Source organism: Wolffia australiana, chromosome 10 (genome assembly GCF_029677425.1).
Source record: "Wolffia australiana isolate 7733 chromosome 10, ASM2967742v1".
In the NCBI taxonomy this organism is placed as follows: domain Eukaryota; kingdom Viridiplantae; phylum Streptophyta; class Magnoliopsida; order Alismatales; family Araceae; genus Wolffia; species Wolffia australiana.
In genome coordinates, this window is record NC_135844.1 from 10,332,188 (window position 1) to 10,354,441 (window position 22,254).

General features: G+C 35.6%; 1 protein-coding gene across 3 annotated transcripts; it reads right to left on the reverse strand.

The window, feature by feature from the left end:
• Nucleotides 1–17,750: 17,750 nt before the first annotated feature.
• Nucleotides 17,751–21,809, reverse strand: SUF4 (zinc finger (C2H2 type) family protein). Of its 3 annotated transcripts, none has more exons than XR_013582786.1 (8): nt 21,468–21,808; nt 20,681–20,778; nt 20,033–20,126; nt 19,534–19,901; nt 18,828–18,973; nt 18,248–18,713; nt 18,078–18,137; nt 17,751–17,913 (listed from the first exon to the last, which is right to left on the reverse strand). XR_013582786.1 is itself a non-coding variant. In XM_078581785.1 (8 exons), the coding sequence occupies exons 1-8, from the start codon at nt 21,656–21,658 to the stop codon at nt 17,842–17,844; spliced, it is 1,083 nt and encodes a 360-aa protein (XP_078437911.1). In that variant the 5' UTR covers nt 21,659–21,809; the 3' UTR covers nt 17,751–17,841. The 3 variants fall into 3 exon arrangements, 2 of the variants coding, with proteins under 2 accessions (XP_078437911.1, XP_078437912.1); XM_078581785.1 differs by having other exon boundaries at nt 18,660–18,713; nt 21,468–21,809; XM_078581786.1 differs by lacking the exon at nt 18,078–18,137 and having other exon boundaries at nt 18,660–18,713.
• Between the last annotated feature and the right edge of the window lie 445 nt (nt 21,810–22,254).

The following is a 22,254-nucleotide window of genomic DNA, read 5'->3' on the forward strand; positions in this document are numbered from 1 at the left end:
TTGCATGAGGTCTAGTGCTCTCATGGTAGATCGTGGAAAACGAGAAGGATTTTTCCCTTTCCATAGTAAGTATGCTAAGGTGATGTGTAGATAAGGGCTAAGTTTAAAGCGTGTTGACGAGATAAATATCTTGTCAAAACACTATCAGTGTTAGCGTAGCATGGGTGCGTAAGAGCGGATGCCACTGGTGAGTAAATTGGCGCCAACAATATATAAGAATCTCACTATGGAAGAAAATGCGTTCAATAGTCTCAACTTGAGGAGAGATTTGGAACAATGGCAATGCAAACTAACTGAGTGACCAATATGGGTCACCCAATTATCGATAGGAAGACAACAGTGCATGAATCTCTAAAGGAAAAAATGAGATGCAAGTAATAATCATTGGATGCCAGATGCGTCCAACCCAAATCTGTGTAGGGAATGTCTCTTGAAAGTGATCCCAAGAGGATCGACATGAGAAATTCCCATCAAGCGCGAGAGTCCAAATAGGGCAATTTGGTGAGGTCCATACTGTAGTAGCCATAGCCTGCATTAAGAATCTAACAGAAGGCCATGTTGTTCCCATAAGAGTCGCACATTCCCCGTTAGTAACTATGCCACGGTTAACCATAGGTTGTGGTGGAAAAGGTTAGGGTGATGAGTTAAGGGTGTGTCAGCGAGCCAAGTATCATACCAAGGAGTGATCGTGCCGTGGCTAATGTGCCAACATGTCACATTGGATATCTCTAGCTAATTATGCTCCCAAGTACGCCACCTTTTGTGGTCCTTGATATCCGACTCCCTACGAGCCCACTCCTCGTACTTGGCCGATATGAAGCATTCCAACGGGAAGCTCGTGGTACGCACACGCCACACAAGCTTCTTTTGAAGCATATCTTGGATGTCTTCGGGGCGCCTGATAAGTTTATTGTACTTATGGGAAAGTTTCCTAAGTTTCACTTCCTCTAGTGCTACCTCTTTCCATCCAAAGTTTTTCAAAGCCATCTTTCTCATAAAAAAATTTCTCAACGGTAGCTTGGAAGATTTAAGTACAATAAACTTATAGGATCCCTCAAAATATGATTTTCAAGGGCCCTAATCACACTGCCATACTATCATTAGTGTTTATGCATGATGCAACCTGATGGAATTACACAGCCTGCTTGCACATCATACTTCCACCTTGTTCATCTTCATTAATATGAGTCATATTCATTAAATTAATAACCTTTGTGGACATATCATTGTATCCAATAGAGTCTCAAATGAACATACAATAAAGCACTTAGAAAAAATAATGAAAATATTGTGAAATGAGTTTACTAATGATTTCCTAATGCATTGTTACTAATTGGGAGATCAATTAATTTTTGATAGTTAATCAGGCCGTTGTCATTCTTAGAGTGTTGTGTGGAAAAGGATTCTAGAAATTCCATGAAAGAATATGTTAACTATTGTCTACTATGTGGAATATATCCATAGGTTGAAATATCAAATGTTGCCCTTTTTGACCAAGACTATTTAATCTATTGAAGATAGGTATAGATGACTATTAAGGATATATATTGAGTTATTGGATACTTTATAATTTGACAAGACTGGTACAGAGGCATCGACTATATATACCATGCCAGATAGTATAATTAAAATATAAGGGTTTTTTACTAACAAATTCCATTAAGTATAAAAGGACACTAAGTCCTAAGCAAGATAGACCATGCAAGTCTCCTCTTGGTAATACCTATAACTTCTTATTTCCTCTCCTATAACACCCTGCTGTTTTATGACTAAGAATGGCTAGAAGATTTTCAGATCTCTAGAATCACTGATTGAGAAGAACTCAAGGATATTTGACTTGTCAAGGATGGACCTCTAGAGGCTTGGGCGTGGCAAAACTTTGATGCAACTCAATCCAAGAAACAAAAATTAAGATATTTTATTCTGCACAAGGTGATGTTGTCAGTCTCAAAGCTCATATTTGGTTCATATTTTCTCCTGTCACACTAACCTTATGTAAAAAACTGATAATTCAAGAATTTGAACACGTCCTCCCATCTCTATCTCTCTGCCCCCATCTTGATCAGGTCATATATTTCTCTTGAATTCTATAATCTGAAACTCATCTTTGTTTGTGTTTATCTCACCGTAAACCTCTCAGTTGATTCCTCTCCATTTCAGTGACCCTCATCTCAAGCTTTTCATTGTTTTGTTTCCTAAATCTACCCATATCAACATCGTGGTCCTGCATATAAGCCATACCATTTTGTCCAATAACAATCTAGGTTCATGTGATAACCCAGAAATAAAAAAAACATTATAGCTCATAATACTAGTGCTGCTAACTTAGATCCAAACGTCTCATTAAAATAGTCAGGGAAGAATATATATATATATATATAAATTAAAATCAACTGTTCTTATTTTAGCTTTCTCCTATATAAAAAGTTGTAATGAAAAATTATGGGATTAGAGGAGGAGAGAGAGGAAAATAAATCTCACTTTATCTTGAATGGAAAATAATAAAAAACAGTTTATGTAATTTATGAACTCTAAAATTCAAATCATAGAGGGTTAATTACATATACTCAAAGACAAAAGATACATGATTTTACCAATATAAATAAAGGGAAATAATTACAAATTAGAAATAAAATGAGCTATACTCTAGTGGAAATTGATTGAAATGACTACTGAGATCATCAGCGATTTATGACTCCTACCCTAAAACTATTTGTAGAGATGTACTTTTTACTTTAGTAGAAATGCTATCATATTGTAAATAACTCGTTTCTCATGGTATTGTAATAAAACTATAATTACACATTTAAAGACTGAATTATTTTGGCTTTATAACTTACCGTTTAAATACTAAAATATTAAAGTTTTTAATAATAGAAGTATCATTACACATTTAAATATTGATTTATTTAAAAGTTTTTTCTGAAACATCACAATTCATATAATAAAAGTTTTTATGCATTAATATATTCATTTATTTATTGACATTCTCCTTAAGTATAGATATTTCTGTCTGCATCCCTTAAAAAAACAGGTTATTAATCACTTATTAAGAAACATTATTTTTATCCATAATTACTGGAATAGCCAGATAGTTGTAGCTCTGAATTTCCAGAAGAAATTTTATTCTGAACCACGTGATAATTTATTACCTATTCATTGAATTTTATATATAATCATTGATTCATTAAAAGTGTTGCACATCCATAATAAATAACATATTTGTTCAATTTAAAACATTCATGACCTTAGTAACACAGTTAATGTAGAGCTACATAAATGGAGAGTTGGGTGAAGCATACATGAAGCCATCTCAATGTTTTATTATTGCTGGGAAAGAGCAGATGGTTTGAACCTGAAGACATTTATATTGGGGTTAGTACAAGATTCCAAACTATTTTACTTAAATTTCCATAGTGCTGTTAACGTTTAGAGTTTAAGGAAAACACAGTTCATCAATTTATATATGTGAAATATATGAGTTGGATTCTGATGGTGCTCTTTCGAGAAAACACTACATATGAATAATATGTCTCCAATGACATTTGATCATCTCATCATGTTTTAACCTTTTAAAGGAGACCAAAGATTTCCTATCCAACAATTTTGGTATGAAGGATAAAGCCACTTATACATCGGAATAAAGATCCATCAAGAAAGATCCATTGGCACTTCAGGACTATCACAAAAGTCATATATATATATGAAATATGTTGTGGATGTTTTCAACCAAGATTGTTTGAAATAAGACTTTGGTGGATGCTTGAATGTGAAGGATGTCCATTTGGTATAATATCAAGTCATGTGGTTGTGAAACTTCATGCTACATCTTGGAGTCATTTGCTGAATAAATAATAAAAAATGCAGTTAATCGAATTCTAATATAGCGATCATACACATGTATCCTGAAAATAGAGTTATTCTAAGGTTGTCGAAAAACAACTAAAGCTCAAGTGCCTCTAAGCTCATGGAGGTGAAGTTATTGGTTATAGTCGAAAGTATCAAAAATGGATTAGTGTTTATAGATCCCATGGGGGTTGACTCAACTAGTGAAATCTATAGTGTAATGAGATTTCTCCCATCAACCACCTTTTATTTCTGACTATGATTAAATATTAATCACCATTTTTATTTATTTTTTAGAATTAAACTCCAATGTTTAAAGGTGTGATATTATGTGTTAGTCCTATACCTCACATTTTTGATATACAGCCTCAAATATTAGTAGTTATTGTGTGGATGAGACTTTACGGCCTTACAGCTCATGATGTATTAACACTAGATCAATAGTATTTACACTAGATGTTATGATCCAATAACATATGTACTCACAATGTTATTAATTTAAGATAGTAATGCAAGATGGTTGACAACAGAAAGTTAAGCAATGTAAGATAGTGTAGTTGGACATTTAATTTGCTTTAGCCAAATAAAATTTATATTAAACTCATTGAAGTATCTAGTATTAGGTCATATCAACGAGTATCTAATATTTTCGACCTTACAGCTCATTATGTATTTTATACATGAATAATATTTACACTAGATATTATGATCGAATAACATATGTACTCACCATGTTATTAATGAAAGATGGTTGAAAAAAGAAACTTAAGTAATGTAAGATAGTGTAGTAGGAAATTTAATTTTCTTTAGCCAGATAAAATTTGTATTAAACTCATTGAAGTATCTAGTATTAGGTCATCTCAACGAGGACTGAAGTTTATAGATGGACTTACTTATAAGTTAGTAAAGAAGAATAGGAACAAATAATAAAAATGATAATAAAAGATAACATGTGAGTAGTTATAATAGTAATGTAAGCTGAGATAGATAGATATGATAAAGTATAGGGCTAAAATAATAAAGGTAATGATATGTAGTCTAAGAGATAGATGAATCTTACTTATTGATGTGAGAACATAAATGATGAAGTTAGAAGATAAAATAATAGCCTTCTTAATTCACTTTGAACACTCATCAAAACATAATCTTTGGCATTTCATTAAAAATCACTCAACCTTCAGGTATCTAATTTTAAAGAAAGTTTAAAGATTTATACATTTACTTATGGTATTTTTACTATAAGATGAAAGAGAAAATATGATTAAATTCCCACAATTTTAGAATAATGTAAGGTGTTGAATGAAATGACTCGGTGAAGCTATCAGATTCTAAACATACTCAGTGTAATTCAAAGTGTTTCGTGACTCAAATTAAAATTAATAGTCATCCAAAATGAAAACATATGTAAAAGAAGCTGGGAATTATAATGGTATTTTGGAGTACATAATTGGCCTACTTTCAAAAATTGCATGGAAAGGGGCACCAACCACAGCCGCCTAATGTTCTTATGCTTGTTTGATTTGTGATATCCATGCTGGTGTGAATACTAGTCTTCATGGAGCTTATATGGTCTCGTCATGAGTTTGTCGAGCTGCCCTAGAGCTGTTGCAATTCATAGAGGCTTCTAATAGACTGAGAACTAAGGTTCTAGGTTACTGACACTAAGTATCACTAACCTAGGTCGAGTGAGGAGTTCACTAGCTTTATCAATGAATTTATATTCCTCACTGATAGGGGAGTGAGGGTCGAATGAAAGAGAGAAACTAGACCAAATTTGAGTGGATTTAAGCTAAAAACATGTGTAAGAATTTTAGGAAATGTATTCAAATTTATTATGATTAAATGGAGTGTAAAAAACTTCAGGTAAGTTAAGAACATGTTTTAGTGATTTTAGTGATTTTTATCTTGGTCGAAAATGTAATTTCGACCAAGATTTGTAGGATTCTGTTTCACCCTACACTTGTGGGATCTGCCAAGAGTTTTAAATGTAATTGGGTGTATTCTTGGGCCAAGAATACCCAATTCTCACAGGGCAGGTAGTTTAGAGAGAGAAAGAACCCCTAATCTTGATTTCTACCAGAAGGAATCAAGATTAGTCAAGAAGGATAAGGGTAGAGGGAGAAAGTACTGGCTTACCTGGCTGGTAGGCCTCTCCTTTCAACTACAGAAGCCCTGGAAGCTTCTCATTTCTTGGATCCCATGGCAGCTCCAAGGTAGAGAGAGAGAGAGAGAGGAGGGAACCCTTGGGAGAGGGAGTAGAGAGAAGGATTTCTCTCTCCCACCTAGGCCTTGTCAGCTCACCTTACACTTGGGCCTCACTAACTCTCAGAACTAAAGAGAAAGAGAGAGCAAGAAAAGAATCTTCTCACCCTTTGACTAAAATAAAAAAAGGATGTCTTTTATAAAGAAGTCTAAAGCATTTATAGGCATGCCTTAGATAATGGATCAATTTGATGGGTGAAATTAGGGCCAAGCTCATAGGCCCATTAGTGGTGCTTCCAGAAGATCTGAATCCTTTAAAAAGGTCTCTTGGAGTTCCTTCTTGGGTATTCTCTTAATAGGAAGGCCCATTAGCCCAATGAGATCTCCTTTGGCTTTATGAAGGATCCCATTGTCTTTTCATAAGAGCAATTTTCTTAGTCCTGAAAAAGTTCCAAAATTCTCCAAGGAAGAGGTTAAATTCGGCTGACTTGACTGACTGGCCAAGTGGGTCACATTGAGTACAAAAACCTATACTTTTATATTACTTAAAAGATGAATATATGTGGAGATTTCTATCATGATATTTCACTAAATGCAAATGCTCTAAGATAGGATTTAATATGAAATGTGAATAAAATGCGGCTTAGTGAACTCTTATTTAATTCCTTTATATTGACGTATCAGCTTCCCCCATGTCTATTTTTTGCAACAAATGATACATCAAAAAATGATAAAATTTGAATTTATGAGTCAGGGATAGAGCCCTACATGTCGTTGATTCAGAAGGCTGCTTCAAGGCACTTATTTGGTGACTGGAGAACTGGATTGCCATTATCCCCTTGCTGAAAATTGACATTTCGGTGAAGGGGCCAATGACTAGGGGTCAAGAAGGATGACTTTGTCCGTGGCCATTGATCTCTCTAAGTAGGAGGCCAAATGCTGTGATTAAATCACACCCATGGACCTTTTTAAGGTTGTGAACCCTTATCCTCATCAGCCTCCATCTGCACCAGCAGCCATCCCCTTCAATTGTTGATGTCCTGATTCGTCGCCTATACCGCAATTCTTCTAGACAGTGGCCATGGACGAATAACAAGGCTACCAAAGAAGTTTATACAACAAAATGGGTATTTTAATACTTCCCTATGATATTATTTAAGATGATACGACGATAAAGATTACTCCATTCCCGTATGTGATACACGCTTCATGCCATGTCAGCTCAAAGCTTGATCATTGTCTTATGAATTATTATCTATGATATTGACCTGTTGGGAAACTATCATAAATCTTCCTCCTTTGACAGTCCTTGTTGAGACATAGCAACATGCATGGTCTGCCCAATCCTCAATACACATGAAATATGTATCATCTTGTCAGAGTTGATACATTGCTGCAAGGGTTAATCTAAAAATTGTGGCACCTATTTCCACTGTAATGATGATTACACGTGAGCTCCTGATCCATCAACAGATGCATCCATGCACTACTTTATTCACATTAATCATTGAGTAATTTAATGGAAAAAATGTCTCATGGTTTCAATACATACCAAAAGTGAACACATCATGAAAAGTCTTCCCCGTGTCATCGGCTTAGTCTCTCCTCCCATTCATCCTCTCTCTTCCTCCATTGCCATCGGCTCAACTCTTCTTTCATGCAACCCCCACCTGTCTCCTCTTCTACCTCCTGTCCCCACCACTACCACTACCACTACCCTCATTTATTTGGCTGCAACATCATCTTCTGTTTCTTTTTTTATCTCGACAATATTTACTCAATGATTTAATCCTTAGGCAGATTTAATCCATAATTACTCTAGACACCTAAATTGGCCAAAATTTTAAGTAGTTAAATATTTCAATTCAATCAATTTGATTGAATCATTATTTTAGATTAATATCTGTATTACCATATCACTCACCTTTTCCAATCAAAATGCAATAAAATCTTAAACAATTGCAGTTTTCTGCTCGAGTGTGTCAAAAAAATAAATATCTGGATGAATATTTCCACCAAACTGTTTGCTCATCCTAGTGCCAACCTGTTCACCAAGCATTCCATTAGCACTGAAAATGTTGTCTCTACAATCTATAGTTTGATGACTAAGTTTCCACATGGTTATATTTTACTAATAATCAAAGAGAAATGTTCATAAATTAGTTGAGTGCAGAATCTTGGAGATTTGAAAGATAAGTCATTATGTATTACCTTAGTAGGACAAATTAATTGAAAGGTATAAAATGAAAAATATATATCTGGTTCAAGATATGATTTTTAAGAATGAAAGTGGATCAGTGTGTTGAATTTTAGATTATTATCTCCACTTTTATTGATTTCTTTCATGCATGCTATATTCTAAAAGAAAATACACTCATATTATTTGGAACTCAAAAATGGTTATGTTTTTCTGAAATCAGGATTATAAATTCAGGATCTCATCATGTTGACCTGAAATCAAAATGATAGATTTTAAATAAATTTGTTTATTTTACTCGCTAATATTAGAATTTAAATCTAAGAAATTATAATGTCAAGAAAAAAAAAATTAAGTGTTATCTATAATTTATTTTTAAGTTCAACAGATATCCCGTTACTACTTGATGTTAGAATAATCATCAGCATAGGGCCTTTCTCTTCCTATACATGGTCCAAAATTAACATATTATTCACCACCTTTAAGCCCATGGCCTAGGTCTAGATTTTCAATTTTAGAAGTAATTTTATCACCATTGTGAAAAATGTTGTAGCTGAAAGGCCGGGCTCTACTATATTTTTTCACATATCCGATCAAGAAAGTGCACATGGTGTTACACGTTGAGAGGTTGTTGGCATAATTCAACAATTACAATGAATGTTGCTTAAAAAGTGATTGCTGAGAACTTCTCAATCATTTTTATTATTTTTACAAAAAAAATTGTAGAATTTTTTCATGAGGCAGTTTCATAGAATTTATATTATTTACATTTTCCCATAAAGATATGAAAAATTTTAATTGGAGTTCATTAGATAAGAGAGAGATAAAGTTAAAACACTTCATGTTGAGCCAGAATGGCTCAGCACTAAGTTTTATTAAAATTTTATATGCTAGTAAAGTTTAAAATAATATATATTTTTTAGTTTTTCAAGAGCCAAAGATAAGTTCCTACACAAAAATAAATTAAATAAAATAATAGAATAAAAATACTAAATATTAAAATCAAATGAATGACTCTTCACAAATAAAATTTGAATTTTTATTTTATATTTACCAATATTATCACCACATATATATGTCTGATATCTTAAAACTACATATTGTGAAGAAAATTTTACATTGTCAACTTTGAAGCATCATAAAACACTATCATTAGATGAAAAATTTATACTTGATATTTACCATTCATAAACCTGATATTCAGAAACTGCTGTAACACATTTCATATTTCCTTATTCTGACACTAGCCTACATGATATTAAATATGATTTATGAGATCAGATGAGAAAAATAATGAATGTCACTGCATAATTAAACTTAAATGCTCAACATCTTTGTTTTATTAACTTTTAATTTTCAAATACGTGGGTTTCTATCATTCCAAACACTAAAATGATTCATGTAATTTCACAAACAAAAAACCACTAACAGATAGTAAGGATGATAGATCAGGTAAAACACGGACTAAGATAAAACAATTATGGAGAGCACTCATATCATTAAAAATATGTGTGCTATCCTAAAACAAAATTTTGACTTGAACATTTATCTTTATTGGATGTAAATTATTATTAAAATCATATCAAAATGACTAGCATCACATATAATGGTATTATTCCAAAAACTAAAAATACCTGAATATTCGTTTGTATTTTTTTGAGGTTAAAAATTAATATTTTGCGAATTCTAGTGATATTAATTCAGAATTTCTATTGTTTTAAAGTCTTATCAAGAAGTTGCAATAGATTTCTATGTAGACGTTCATAAATTTTCTAAACACTATAATATATGTATATGTATTATAATATCCTACTTGTAATTAAATATATATGTGCACACCTACAAATTGAGATCAAACTAATTGATACATTTTTGGGGATAATACTGGTAACCTATCAGGTTTGAAATAATTTTTTAATACATTTAATGCTAAATATATCTTTTAACGTTATACAGGTCCTCATAAAAACACTATCCTATTACAGATACCTGGTCTCCCACACATTGTTCTAAGAAATAATATTGTAAAGTTAACATTTCTCTTTCTCATCTTTTCTTATTTTATCTTCATGATTAACCAGTTAAAACTCTGGTGATATTAAGAAAGTTGTTTTGAAAGAGTTCTAAGGACTAAGAAAAATGTATCTTTTATACAAATTCACACATTTAAAATTAGTCTCCTCAAATTTGGGTACTAGTCACTGCACTAAAAAAATGATCTTAAAAATCCATCGATGACTTTGAATGAATATTAACATAATCAATCAGCATTGGAATGACAGGAAGTTTGCGGCTCTACAGTAACAAAAAAGTAGCTAGTAAAATACGGACACACACCCCTTATACTTGTTATGAGAATAGTTAGGATTAAATATAGGGTTAAACATAGTTATAGGATTAAACATAATTAGGATTAAATATAGATAGGGATATATGAAGAAAGGATCCAACAGTTACTATTTGTTTGTTATAGCTGTTATAATTTGTTATAACGTCTATGATTATAACATATAATATTTATACTTTATAACTATAACTGTACACTGTAAACACAAACCAATGTTATTCATCAATGTTTATGGATAGACAAAAATCCTAACTCTACATCTCTCTCTCTCTCTTCTCTCTTCTTCCTTTTCTTCTTATCTCTTCTTGTTCTTGAGTGGGAACAGACTCTTTCAACATTCTCTTACCAATTATCAAGCTCCTCAACTCAGACAATAGTGCAGTAATAGAGTGCAATCACGGCGACTGTTCCTTGTGCCGTCACCCTCTCTTCGTCTGCATCAGAACATGAGCCATCATAAGAATACGCTAGATTGAATGTTAATGTTTCCATAAAAACAAACAAATTCAATTATCCTACTTCCATTTCTCCATCTGCTGGAATTTGACGTACATATGATTAGAAGGCCAGTACAAGAGAGAAAGAGAACGAGAGGAACAAGTATGTTTCTCCCTCTTAATCTTTGTCTCAATATCTCTCTATGTCATGTGCATCGTTAGGACATTCATCCTGGCATTTAACCCTCTCCACAAGAAGACCTAATTGTGGAAAGATGGCCTTGTGATGGGATTAAAAACCCTGATTGGATGAGAGTATGTTCAAGGAGTTATCAAGAACTCCTGTATACACTCGCTCACAACACTTAAAGACAGGAGGGAAGAAAGAAATATCATCTTTATGATTGATTCACTTTGAAAATTCGAGATACAAACAACTCAAAAACTCACTAGCCGTAAAGGCACAAGAACACAAAGAAATGACCCTTGAAACACATCTAATTGAACAGGGTAGCTTAAATGAATGAGTGGTCAAACCACTCTCCCGAATTGCCCACCGAGAACGCTTCTGGCACTCCGCGTATGCCCCCACACCCCAATGAAGAAGCAGCACCACCTTCAATCTCCTCCTTGTTTCTTTGATCATTGAATAATTTAGTCATCCCCAGATTCTCACATAAATCTTGGTGTTTAATTCTTTCCGATGGCTTAGTGAATATGTCAACAAGTTGCTTCGTCTTCACATACTCCACCTCCACGCTTCCATTTTCAACATAATCTCTGATGAAATGATGGCGAGTATCCTTATGCTTGGTTCTTTTATGATGAGATTAATTCTAGCATAAAATGATAGCTGCTTGGTTGTCCAGTCTTATTTTAATGGGCTTGCTCCTAAATTCCATTATCTCCTTCACCATTCTAGCTATCCACACCCCTTGACACGCTGCTCAAGTAAGAGACACATATTCTGCTCCACATGATGATATAGCTACTATCTTCTGTTTCAAAGAATTCCATGTGATAAGTAGAACCCCAAGAAAGATGATCTCTTGAAGTACTCTTATCTTCCATGTCTCCAGTGAAATCACATCACTATAGCCGATGATACTGAATTCCTTCTTCCCTTTCTTGTACACCAGACCAAGATTAGTGGAACCTCTCAGACTAACTTATAATTCTCTTGGCTGCTACCCAGTGTTCAGATGTAGGGCTTGACATATATGTGCTCAAAAAGCTCACCAAATAGGTTAGATCACGCTGGGTAAGTAGCAATACCTTAAACTCCCAATTAACCCTCTATAAATAGTAGCATCAACCTTGGTATCTCCACCTTCATTTGTCAACTTGAGAGATGTCTCCAAGGGAATCTTTGTTGGATTGCAATCAACCATATGAAAGTTAAAAGTATATATTTTGCATAAAGATTTTGATTCAAAGTAATTTCAGATGTACCTTGAATAACTTGAATGCCCAAATAAGAGCTCAAAAACTCGATATCTGTCCTCTTGAATGTGTTCATCATCTCTTCCTTGAACTCTTCAATTTTCTCTTCATTACCTCCTATAATGATTAGATCATCAACATAAACATCTACAAACAACATAGAATGATAGAATGGATGAAGTAGACTCCTTGATCATTCTTGCTCATCTTGAATCCAATATGCTCCAATGTAGCATTCAAGTTTGCATTGCATGCTCTAGGGGCTTGCTTGTGACCATAAAGAGCTTTAACACATAACTTTCTCTATGTTCCTCCACAAAACCTTCTGGTTGGTGCACATATATCTCATCCTCAATTTCACTATTGAAGAAGGCTGATTGAACATTAAGATGATGCAGTCTCCAACTACTTTGAGATGCCAATGCAATCAATATTCAAATTGACTCAAAACGAGCAACAGGAGAGAATACCTCTTAATAGTCAATTCCAAATATTTGGGTATAACCCTTCACCACCAACCTTGCTTTATTCTTCCCCATGTCTCCCACATGATTTTGTAAACCCACTTGACACCTATGGGCTTATAATTCCTAGGAGCCTTCACCAAAATCCAAGTGTTATTGTTCTCAATAGAAGCAATCTCTTCTTTCATGGCTTCCCTCCATGTTTGATCTTTAGAGGCTTTGGTATATGAAGTGGCTTCTTCAAAAAAAAAGAAGAGAACCCTCTTCCCTGGCTAGATCAATGGCTTCATAGATAGATTTCACTGACCTTAATCTCCTCACTTGATCTTCAATGGATGAACACTGTCCATTCTCTTCAGTAGCAACAATTGATCAAAATTTTCTCCTCCTTGACCTTAGAATAAATTACCTTTCACCATTTTCTGTAGATTCCTAAAACTCTGATGACAGAACCTTGTATGCCACAGCCATGCCTTGCCATATTCTCCTAAAAGAAGACACAACTCGCTTATATACAACTTCATCGTGTACATGCAGTGTTCCTTCCTTGTCATGGATTGTAAGATTTCCACTCTTCAAGTTGGTCTCACACCCTTGATCATCAAGCTTTCCAAGTCCTAAAATTTTAGTCTTCATATTCGGCATGAAAAGAACATTGACAAACTCATGAGCTCACCATTCTTGCAATTTACACGAATTTCACCTTTCCCTTCATACTTGATTGAAGAGCCATCTCCAAACCTTACAAGACCCTTCACATTGTCATCCATAGTTTGGAAGTATGATCTCTTGGTGCTCATATGGCTGCTGGCCCCGGTATCAAGATACCATAAATCTTATTTGGTAGCTCCATTCACTCCTAGGAACAATGATACACCACACTCGTCTGTCTGCATCATCATCAAAGAGGATTCTTCTTCTTTCTTTGCCACCTTTGATTTCTCCTCTTCTCTGTATCTCCTCTTATTGGGAAGCTTGCATTCTTCTGCAAAATGCCCAAAAATATTTGAAAACCATAACATTTGATTTTTGTTTTGTCACAAGGCTTCCTATCTCCATCTTCATTGTCTCCTGCACTAGTCTTTATGTAGCCCCTCTCAGCTCCCTTTTCTTTGTCCTCTCCCATGTGAAGAAGAATCACCTTGGACCCTCTTGACTTGATTGAAGGCCCTAGAGAGGGGAGCTTGCTCTTCTTCCCTTGCATTCCTCTCAGAAAACCGTGTCTCACGCACCTTGAGATGCCCAATCGCTTCAGCTATCTTCATGTTATTCAAATCACAAAATTGCTCCAGTGGAAGAATTAGAGCATCATATTATTTGGGAACTGACCTGAGAAGTTTAGACACCGCCTCTCTATCTTCAAGAATTTCACTCAAATCTCTGAGCTCAGTGATAATTCCCACAAACCTTGAAGCATAGTCACTTACTTTTTCACCCTTCTTTATGGAGATAATTTCAAACTCTCTTCTCAAAGCTTGAATTCTTGACTCCACCGCATGATCCACAACCACATGGAGCACTCGGAGAGTGTCCCGATTCTCCTTTGTACTTTTCTTGTTGTCGAGATATCTCCCTTGAGATTCCAGGACATAATTTAGAATCAAGGAGAGGGCCTGTCTATCCTTTCTTATATTCTCTTCAGTCCCTTCAATCATGCCCAAAATACCATGTGAATCGAGATGTACCTACATCCTCATTGCCCAATGACGATAGTTCTGATCATTCAGCTTCAAGGTGGCCATTGGAATGCCAATATTCACCCTTTCGTCTTGCATAGACATTGATGGAGCCTCCTGTTGCAATTTTGAAGAGCCTCTCCACTTTGGCATAGCCCACTGAGTACAAACACCAGGATCAGAACACTTTGATACCACTTGATTGGATAAAAAAACCCGACTGTGAGAGTATGTTCAAGGAGTTATCCAAGAACACCTCTACACACTCGCTCACAACACTCAAAGAAAGGAGAGAAGAAGGAAAGATAAACTTCATGATTGATTCACTTCAAAAATTTGAGATACAAACAACTCAAAAACTCACTAGCCTTATAGCCACAAGAACACAAAGAAATGACACTTAAAACACATCTAATTGACCAGGAAAACTTAAATGAATGAGTGGTCAAACCACCCTTCCAAATCGCACATCGAGAGCACTTCTGTGGCTACTCCGCACGTGCCCACTGACCCTGATGCAGAAGAAACACCACCTTCACCTTGCACGTAACTCCCAATGTCTGGTGTGTTAGCAGCTAATGACCATGAATAAAGACCTAGTACAAAATCTCCCATGCCGTATTCTATCGCAAACCTTTAGAACTCCATCCAAAAATCTGTGGGACATCAGTCACTCTGCTGATGGTTCTAACAACCATAATTTACCGATAAATGTGTAGATTTTACTCACATTTTTAACTAGGTTAGGTCATGATTAATTTATAAAAAGTTTTATTTAGAGATAATTTGATGTGCTCTCCTTTTTCCTTCAAATCTATAGGTTAAGGATCAAATAAGAATGATCTACCTATGAGTATTTAATGAAACTATGTCTAAAGTCATGACAAAAATCACCTTCCCATACTTTTTCTAAATTTGAACCACTGTTTTTCTATTCTCTCTCGATCTCTATCTCCTACCATTCATTTTTTTTCTTTAATATCTCTTTTGGCCCTTGCAGGCGTTTCTCCATTATCTCTCCAATCCTGTCTCATCTCTCCGGCCGAGGAAATTTTATCATAAAAGGTAATTTTATCATAAAATGTGTTTAAAATGATTTTATACCTAAATGAAAACATTGCTTTATTGGTATTCCTTGAAATGTCATCAATGAATTTTATTTCATTTTTTATCTGTGGACACATTTAATTACATGAGGAAATTAGAATAGTTATATGAACCTGTATAGAAATTTATGAACGTGTATAGAAAAACTAATCGGGATCTCCCAATAAGCCTATGAAAACTTTCACTACATTAAATTAATATCAACACTGTTCCTGATTCATTAACTTAGAACTTGAAATAATTCTTACGTTCACTTTCGTAGTATGCATTTTTAGAATAATAACATTTTACGACATTTTAATGCAAATGTTTTTTAATTATGATTTTACTAATAATTTATAGCCAACAAATAAAATTTCAGGAGGCTTCAAAGTTGACAAAGTTAAATTTTCTTCAGAACATGTATTTTAAAGATAGCACCCATATTTTTAGGGGTAACATTGGTCTCTAAAGATCTACAACTGAAAATTCATTCTCATGGAGAATCATATGATAGAAAATATAGTCAATGGAAGCGTGACGGAGTCCATCTTCTTGGATGGGTTGGAGTGGATCTTCTGGATCAAAGCAGTGGAGACTGAATCCTCTTCAGCAAATGGGGGCGGGAGGGTCTCACATTCTACTTGATCTAGGGACCACAACAACTCTCTTATAGGCCTTTATGGGAATATCAGTTTACAAAACCATCCATTACAGTTATATAACTGACCCACATTCAAACCCTACATGCAACCATAGCAACATGAATGATGCCTTAATCCCATACCTTATAAAACCACATCAAATGGATAAATAAGTTTGATAATAATAACCATGTATATACAGTACAATGTGTGTACGCCCAATTTGAGATCCAACATCATATCCTTGCCATTGTCGATTGCTTCAGCGTGCATATTAAGGACGTCTAGCACATGAATTTGATGAGAAAAGCTAAAAGAACTGGTCAAGGAGAGCAGGCCTTGCGCGTAACTCCCATCAACTAGTGTACTGGCAGCTATTGAAAATACTTATACACTCTCTCACTGTGTCTTCCCTTCTAGCTGTATTGCAATTCTCTCGGACTCCGTCCAAACTACGAGTCTTGGATGGTTCTGGATTTTCCTACTTTGTTTATGGTTTGGCAGATACTCTAGCCCGTAGAAGGGAGGTGTGACGGGTAAAAAAGAATTTTACAGATAAGGGAGAGAAGAGATACTGCAAACACGGATCATAAAATTAGAACACACTGAATATTTCCAGCATTTTAATAAGACCTTGTACGTGTACTAGATACTAAATAACATCTCACATTAATTAAAAACTAAAATTCAGCATCTTCTGTTTGTTCATCAGTTTTTTGAGTCTATCTTAGGTACTAGCAACAGTCTTTGATTCAATAGCATGCTTCAAATCGTGGGCCTCCAAGCAGTAGGTGGGATGGAATTGTTCCCACCCTGATTAATGTCCACATTTGTAACTCATCAAATTTTATGCCGTGGATTTAAACAAAACAAAGCAGGATAAAAGGACAGAAAAATACATCTGCACGCACCTCTTGTGGAAAATCAAGATTTTTTGGATGGAGTCCTAACTTCCTTAATCTGATTAATAACAGATGGGTTTGTATTTATACATCATATATTAATATTAATGGCTAGTAACAGGAAATTCAAAATCGAAAATTTTAACTGCCTATCTAGATTTAATCCTCTCCATTAGATTTATCCTATCTATATTCAATCCTAGCCATCTATATTTTTCCTGTATTTAATCCTGACCGTCTATATCTCATAATGAGCATAGATGCGTCTTCAATTCTTACTACTCTAATGTTATTTAAGCTCCTATTGGTCGTTGACGTGGCTGACTTGGCATTGATTCCTCTTTACCAAGGCGGTGCATGTTGAAGGGATTAATCAGTAGGTGCGCAATGCAGACGAGGAGAGGGTGATGGCACAAGGAAAGGTTGACATTATCGAAGTCCCTTTATGCACTATTGTGTGAGTCGACAAGCTCAATAACGGGTAAGAGAATGCACCAGACAGGTAATTAATGAAGAAATAATTGGGCTCACTTCACAAACCATAATCAAGTGCCGCATATGATGGAGGCGAAGAAAATAAGGCAAAAAAGAAGAGTATTAGAAAGCCATACGTCCAGCAAGGCGAGACTCAGATATTCTGCGATCGATGGCTGCGTCAACAGAGTTCATCTGCAAAAAGAAAACATGAGAGAGAAAGAGAGATTTCATCAGAGATACACACTCAGATCACCCACTCCGACAACATAACGAAGAAAATTGAGAGTGAGAAAAAGTAAGAGAGATCAGCTATGGACAAGAGACAGCCAACATAGGTTGGTCAAATAAAAGCTGACCTGTACCCAATAGCTGGTCGCACACACTGTGATCAGAAACAGATAAAGAAGCAGATTACCCTACACATGGGCAAAATGGGGAAACAAAGTCCGCCTCTAAGCCATATTTTCATAGATTCATGCATAATTTTTTTTTGGGAAATAGATGACATGCATAGATAAGTACATACTTTTTCTTCGTTGATCACTGGGCTGCCTGCTATGGAGAGAGCCTCCCATATTTCCCACATCCGGAGTTGGCACAATTTCGTCAGATTTTAAAACACTTAACTAGCTGAAATTTTAGAATCTTGGGTACCTATTTGAAGTTTTGTGAATACCAAACATCTCCCAGAAGAAATGAATTTACCGGAAACAAAAAGTAGGATAAAGTTCATCGAGATGATTTTAACACAACGTTCCTAGTTTTTGGGATGGACCCCTCCATACACCCAGGAACGATCATTTTTTCCAATGGGAAAGTCTGGATTCATAAATGGATGGTGTCGGAGAATGGGTCACAGATGTTCTTACCATTTAAGGAATTTGAATAATTCTCATAAAATTATCGCATGCCAGTAGAGAGAGATGTCGGCAACTTACCTGGGAGGTTTCATCGTGCACCTGATACTTTGGCAAGCATACTCGTCTTTCCTCCTGTCACAATTAAAAAAAAAATGGCAGAAACAATGTTAATAAACCTCATGTGGTATGTACAAAATAATGGAATATATTTTGGCATATTTATGAAAGTGGGAGCCAAGAGCAGACCATTGACATGGCCTCATCATCCCAGACCAAGTAGACCTCATTTGTGCCCGGTTGAGAAGGAGCTGCCTTGCTGGAGATGACAGGCGGGGGACCAATTGAAGGTCCACTAGTATTCGGCCCAGAGGCATACATATGCGATGCAGCACCTTAAGGAAAAAAATAAATTTAAGTGGCATTAGCAATGTCTAAATAAAAAATGATCCAGAAGACAAGCATATCTAATGAAATAAAGCAACAAAAAGACCCGGCGATGAGATGACATTTATTTTGCCCTTGAAAGGATTGTACAAACGACAGAAGCCATGACAATTACCCATGGTCCATCGCTATTGCCATCATTAGTATATCATCTTTATTCAGACAATGATGAATATCATCAAGGTCATCAAAATCTGACATCTTCAGCAGTTCCTGCTTGAATGATGGCGATACTTTCATTTTCATCGTCATCGATGTTGCAGAAGATTTTGTTTTTGTCTCTCAACATCAGAGTGAGGTTGATTGAGGGAGAGCAACAAGAGATGATGATAAGATAACAAGACACATTTTCATCTTCGTCATCGTCATTTCAGCAAGGACGAATGACAGGGAAGATGAACGCTCATCAATGTTGTTGGTGACAGCATCATATTCATCGATGTTATTTCGAATTGAAGGGGCAACAAGCAAAAAAGCCAACACGAACAGAAAGATAAAGAATTGCAACCTCCGACTGCCACAGTTGTTAGGGAACTGGTGTCCACAGAGCTAGTCAGATCAGTTCCAGGAAGTGAACTATGGAGAGAAACGTTACTTGAACTGGTTATGGGGAACAAAGGTTGAGAAACTGTCGGCTGTGGGGAAGGAAGGCCAGGTGGACCCAAAGGAGGAGTGTTACTATTTATAGGAAATAATGGCTGTGAGGGTAGGCCAGGAGGAGCAACTTGGGAAGCTGGTGGGTAACCTGGTGCAGAAGTAGGAAGATTATGTAAGGGGAACAGAGATGGCTGAGGTGGCATAGAAGGAAACCATGGCTGAGGACGAGGAGGGGGTTGCCAGGCAGGAGGCTGCCCAGTTAATCCAGCAGGATTGTACCTGAAAAAAATGGTAACCATTTAACAATAATATCTTTTCGAAAGGTGTTGAATAATAAAGTTGGGCAAAAAGCCGTTAATGGCTTTTTGTTATGGTCTCAGAAGGATTGAATAATGAATCAGGAAACATACATTTGTGGCACAGCGCTGTAACCCGGCATTGGCGGAAGCCTAATACCATAGGAGGGAGTATCAATTCTGGGAAACTTTGAGAAGGCATCATCATCTGCCATGATAAAATACAGTACGCTAATTAGCAGTGACCATTTGAGTAGGGAAAAATAAATAACTCATTTCATTCGCTAATTTGATTTGGAAAAATAAGCAACATAATTTTTTCATGATATGTTTTTTCAACCAAATTGTAACTTTTCTAATTTTTAGCATTACCGAGCTGGTACTTATGTATATTATGATATCTAAGAATCAATCCAATGTTGCTTTTGGTTTTATGTGATTTCTTTCAGCCTGCCACTTTCACACCACGGTTTGCATCGAGCAGGAGAGATCAAAAAATGAAGGGAATTTCTTTTGACAAAACAGTTCAGATGTCAACTCTGCCTTCCATAAAAATTCTACCTGGTTTATGAATTTCTTTGCTGAGATCAGGAAAACCCCTAAAATAATTAAACGACAGAAGAAATAGGTATTTCAAAGCATTATTTGACGGGTGTATACATGCACAATAAACAGCCATCACATCAGTGACATCTATGAATAAAAGATATCAAGCATAGATTAGGCAATCGCAAATAATCAATTTAAAAATACCAAAAATACCTTCTCCGTAATGAGCTGCTAAAACATCAGGGGGAATCCCTTGCATTCCATATATTTCAATTTCAGTCGATTCCCGCTCAGGCTTTGCATTCGGAACCCTAGAGGAAAAAAAAATGAAGTCCGTAAAAATTAAATATTTAACTAATCAAAGTCAGTCTCAACCACTTGTTAACATAGTTAAACAAACAAAAATAAAAAGACACCAAGGTACAATCAAAATTCACGTCGAATAGCATGATCAATTAGGACATCGGAAAGCAAACTGCATTAATTTCATCAATTTAATCAGACAACTGGTTGTGAACAGCAGGAAACTGTTGACCTAGATTTCGCAAACTGGGACACATGTTAGTCAGTCATAAACATCAAAACCGAATCGCAATCAATATCAGTACATTTTCACGAATTCAAAGTTACCCAAAAGCTGCAAGAGTGGAACGTCCAAAGGGGAAGACGAATTACGATAATCACAGACAACCACATAGAAAAAGTTCAGATTGATGAAATAAACATAAATTATACGCCATCAGGTATAAGCTAGCATAATCAGAATCGCACTACCAATCTAAAAACCTGAAATTAAACTCCCTCTTTTCAACCGCTAAAAACCTATACAATACTTCATCGATTAATCTACACTAGTAATCATGACAATACGGCAACAGTCGGTCTAGATTTCACAATATTAATACACAACGGCAACGAAAGCAGACGACTGTGGACACGAAATCAAATTTACCCCAAATCCGAGACACATGAAAAGTGCTCAGGCAACAAAAAGTCATACTTTGTGACGGTCTCTTTGTGGACCTGAAGAACGTGTATCGCCATGCCTCCGGCAGTGGAGAGCTTCTTGTTACAGACATGGCATTTGAAATGCTTGGCCTTTTGGTGCTGCACTAGAATCTTCTCGTCGTCGAATTCCCGGTCGCAGTAGTAGCACCAGACCTTGGACGATCTCTTCTTCTTCTTCCCCATGCCCTTCCAATCTCGCCACGGAGAGGATCTACAAGAGAATGAAATCGGTGACCAATTTCTAGGGTTTTTCCTCTTCTTCCAGCTCGATCAAGAAGACGATCGTTGAGAGGGAGTTGGAGAGAGAAAGAGAGAAAATCAAATGAGGTATAGATAAACTATAGAACATTACTCTTATTTATAGGTTAGGGATAAGAGTTTATGACTGTTCATGATAAAAAAACAAAGTTAAGAGTATACGGCTGTTCACGATAAAACCCAAGATAAGAGTATAATGGCTGTTCATGATAAAACCCAGGATAAGAGTATAATGGTTGTTCATGATAAAATCCAAGATAAGAGTATAATGGCGGTTCATGATAAAACCCAAGATAAGAGTATAATTGTTGTTCATGATAAAACCCAAGATAAGAATATATGGTTTTTCATGATAAAACCCAAGATAAGAATGTATGTTTTTTCATGATAAAACCCAGGATAAGAGTATAATGGTTGTTCATGATAAAACCCAAGATAAGAGTATAATGGCCGTTCATGATAAAACCGGAGATAAGAATATATGGTTTTTCATGATAAAACCCAAGATAAGAATGTATGGT

Bases quoted from the DNA above. Each gene is read 5' to 3' on its own strand.
- SUF4 (XM_078581785.1), bottom strand. From the start codon at position 21,658: ATGGGGAAGAAGAAGAAGAGATCGTCCAAGGTCTGGTGCTACTACTGC. The intron at 18,974-19,533 runs GTTGCAATTCTT...TTTTTCCTTAAG, and splicing joins AACAACTGTGGCAGTCGGAG to GTGCTGCATCGCATATGTAT. The intron at 18,714-18,827 runs GTCTGCTCTTGG...TAATTGTGACAG, and splicing joins ATGATGAGGCCATGTCAATG to GAGGAAAGACGAGTATGCTT.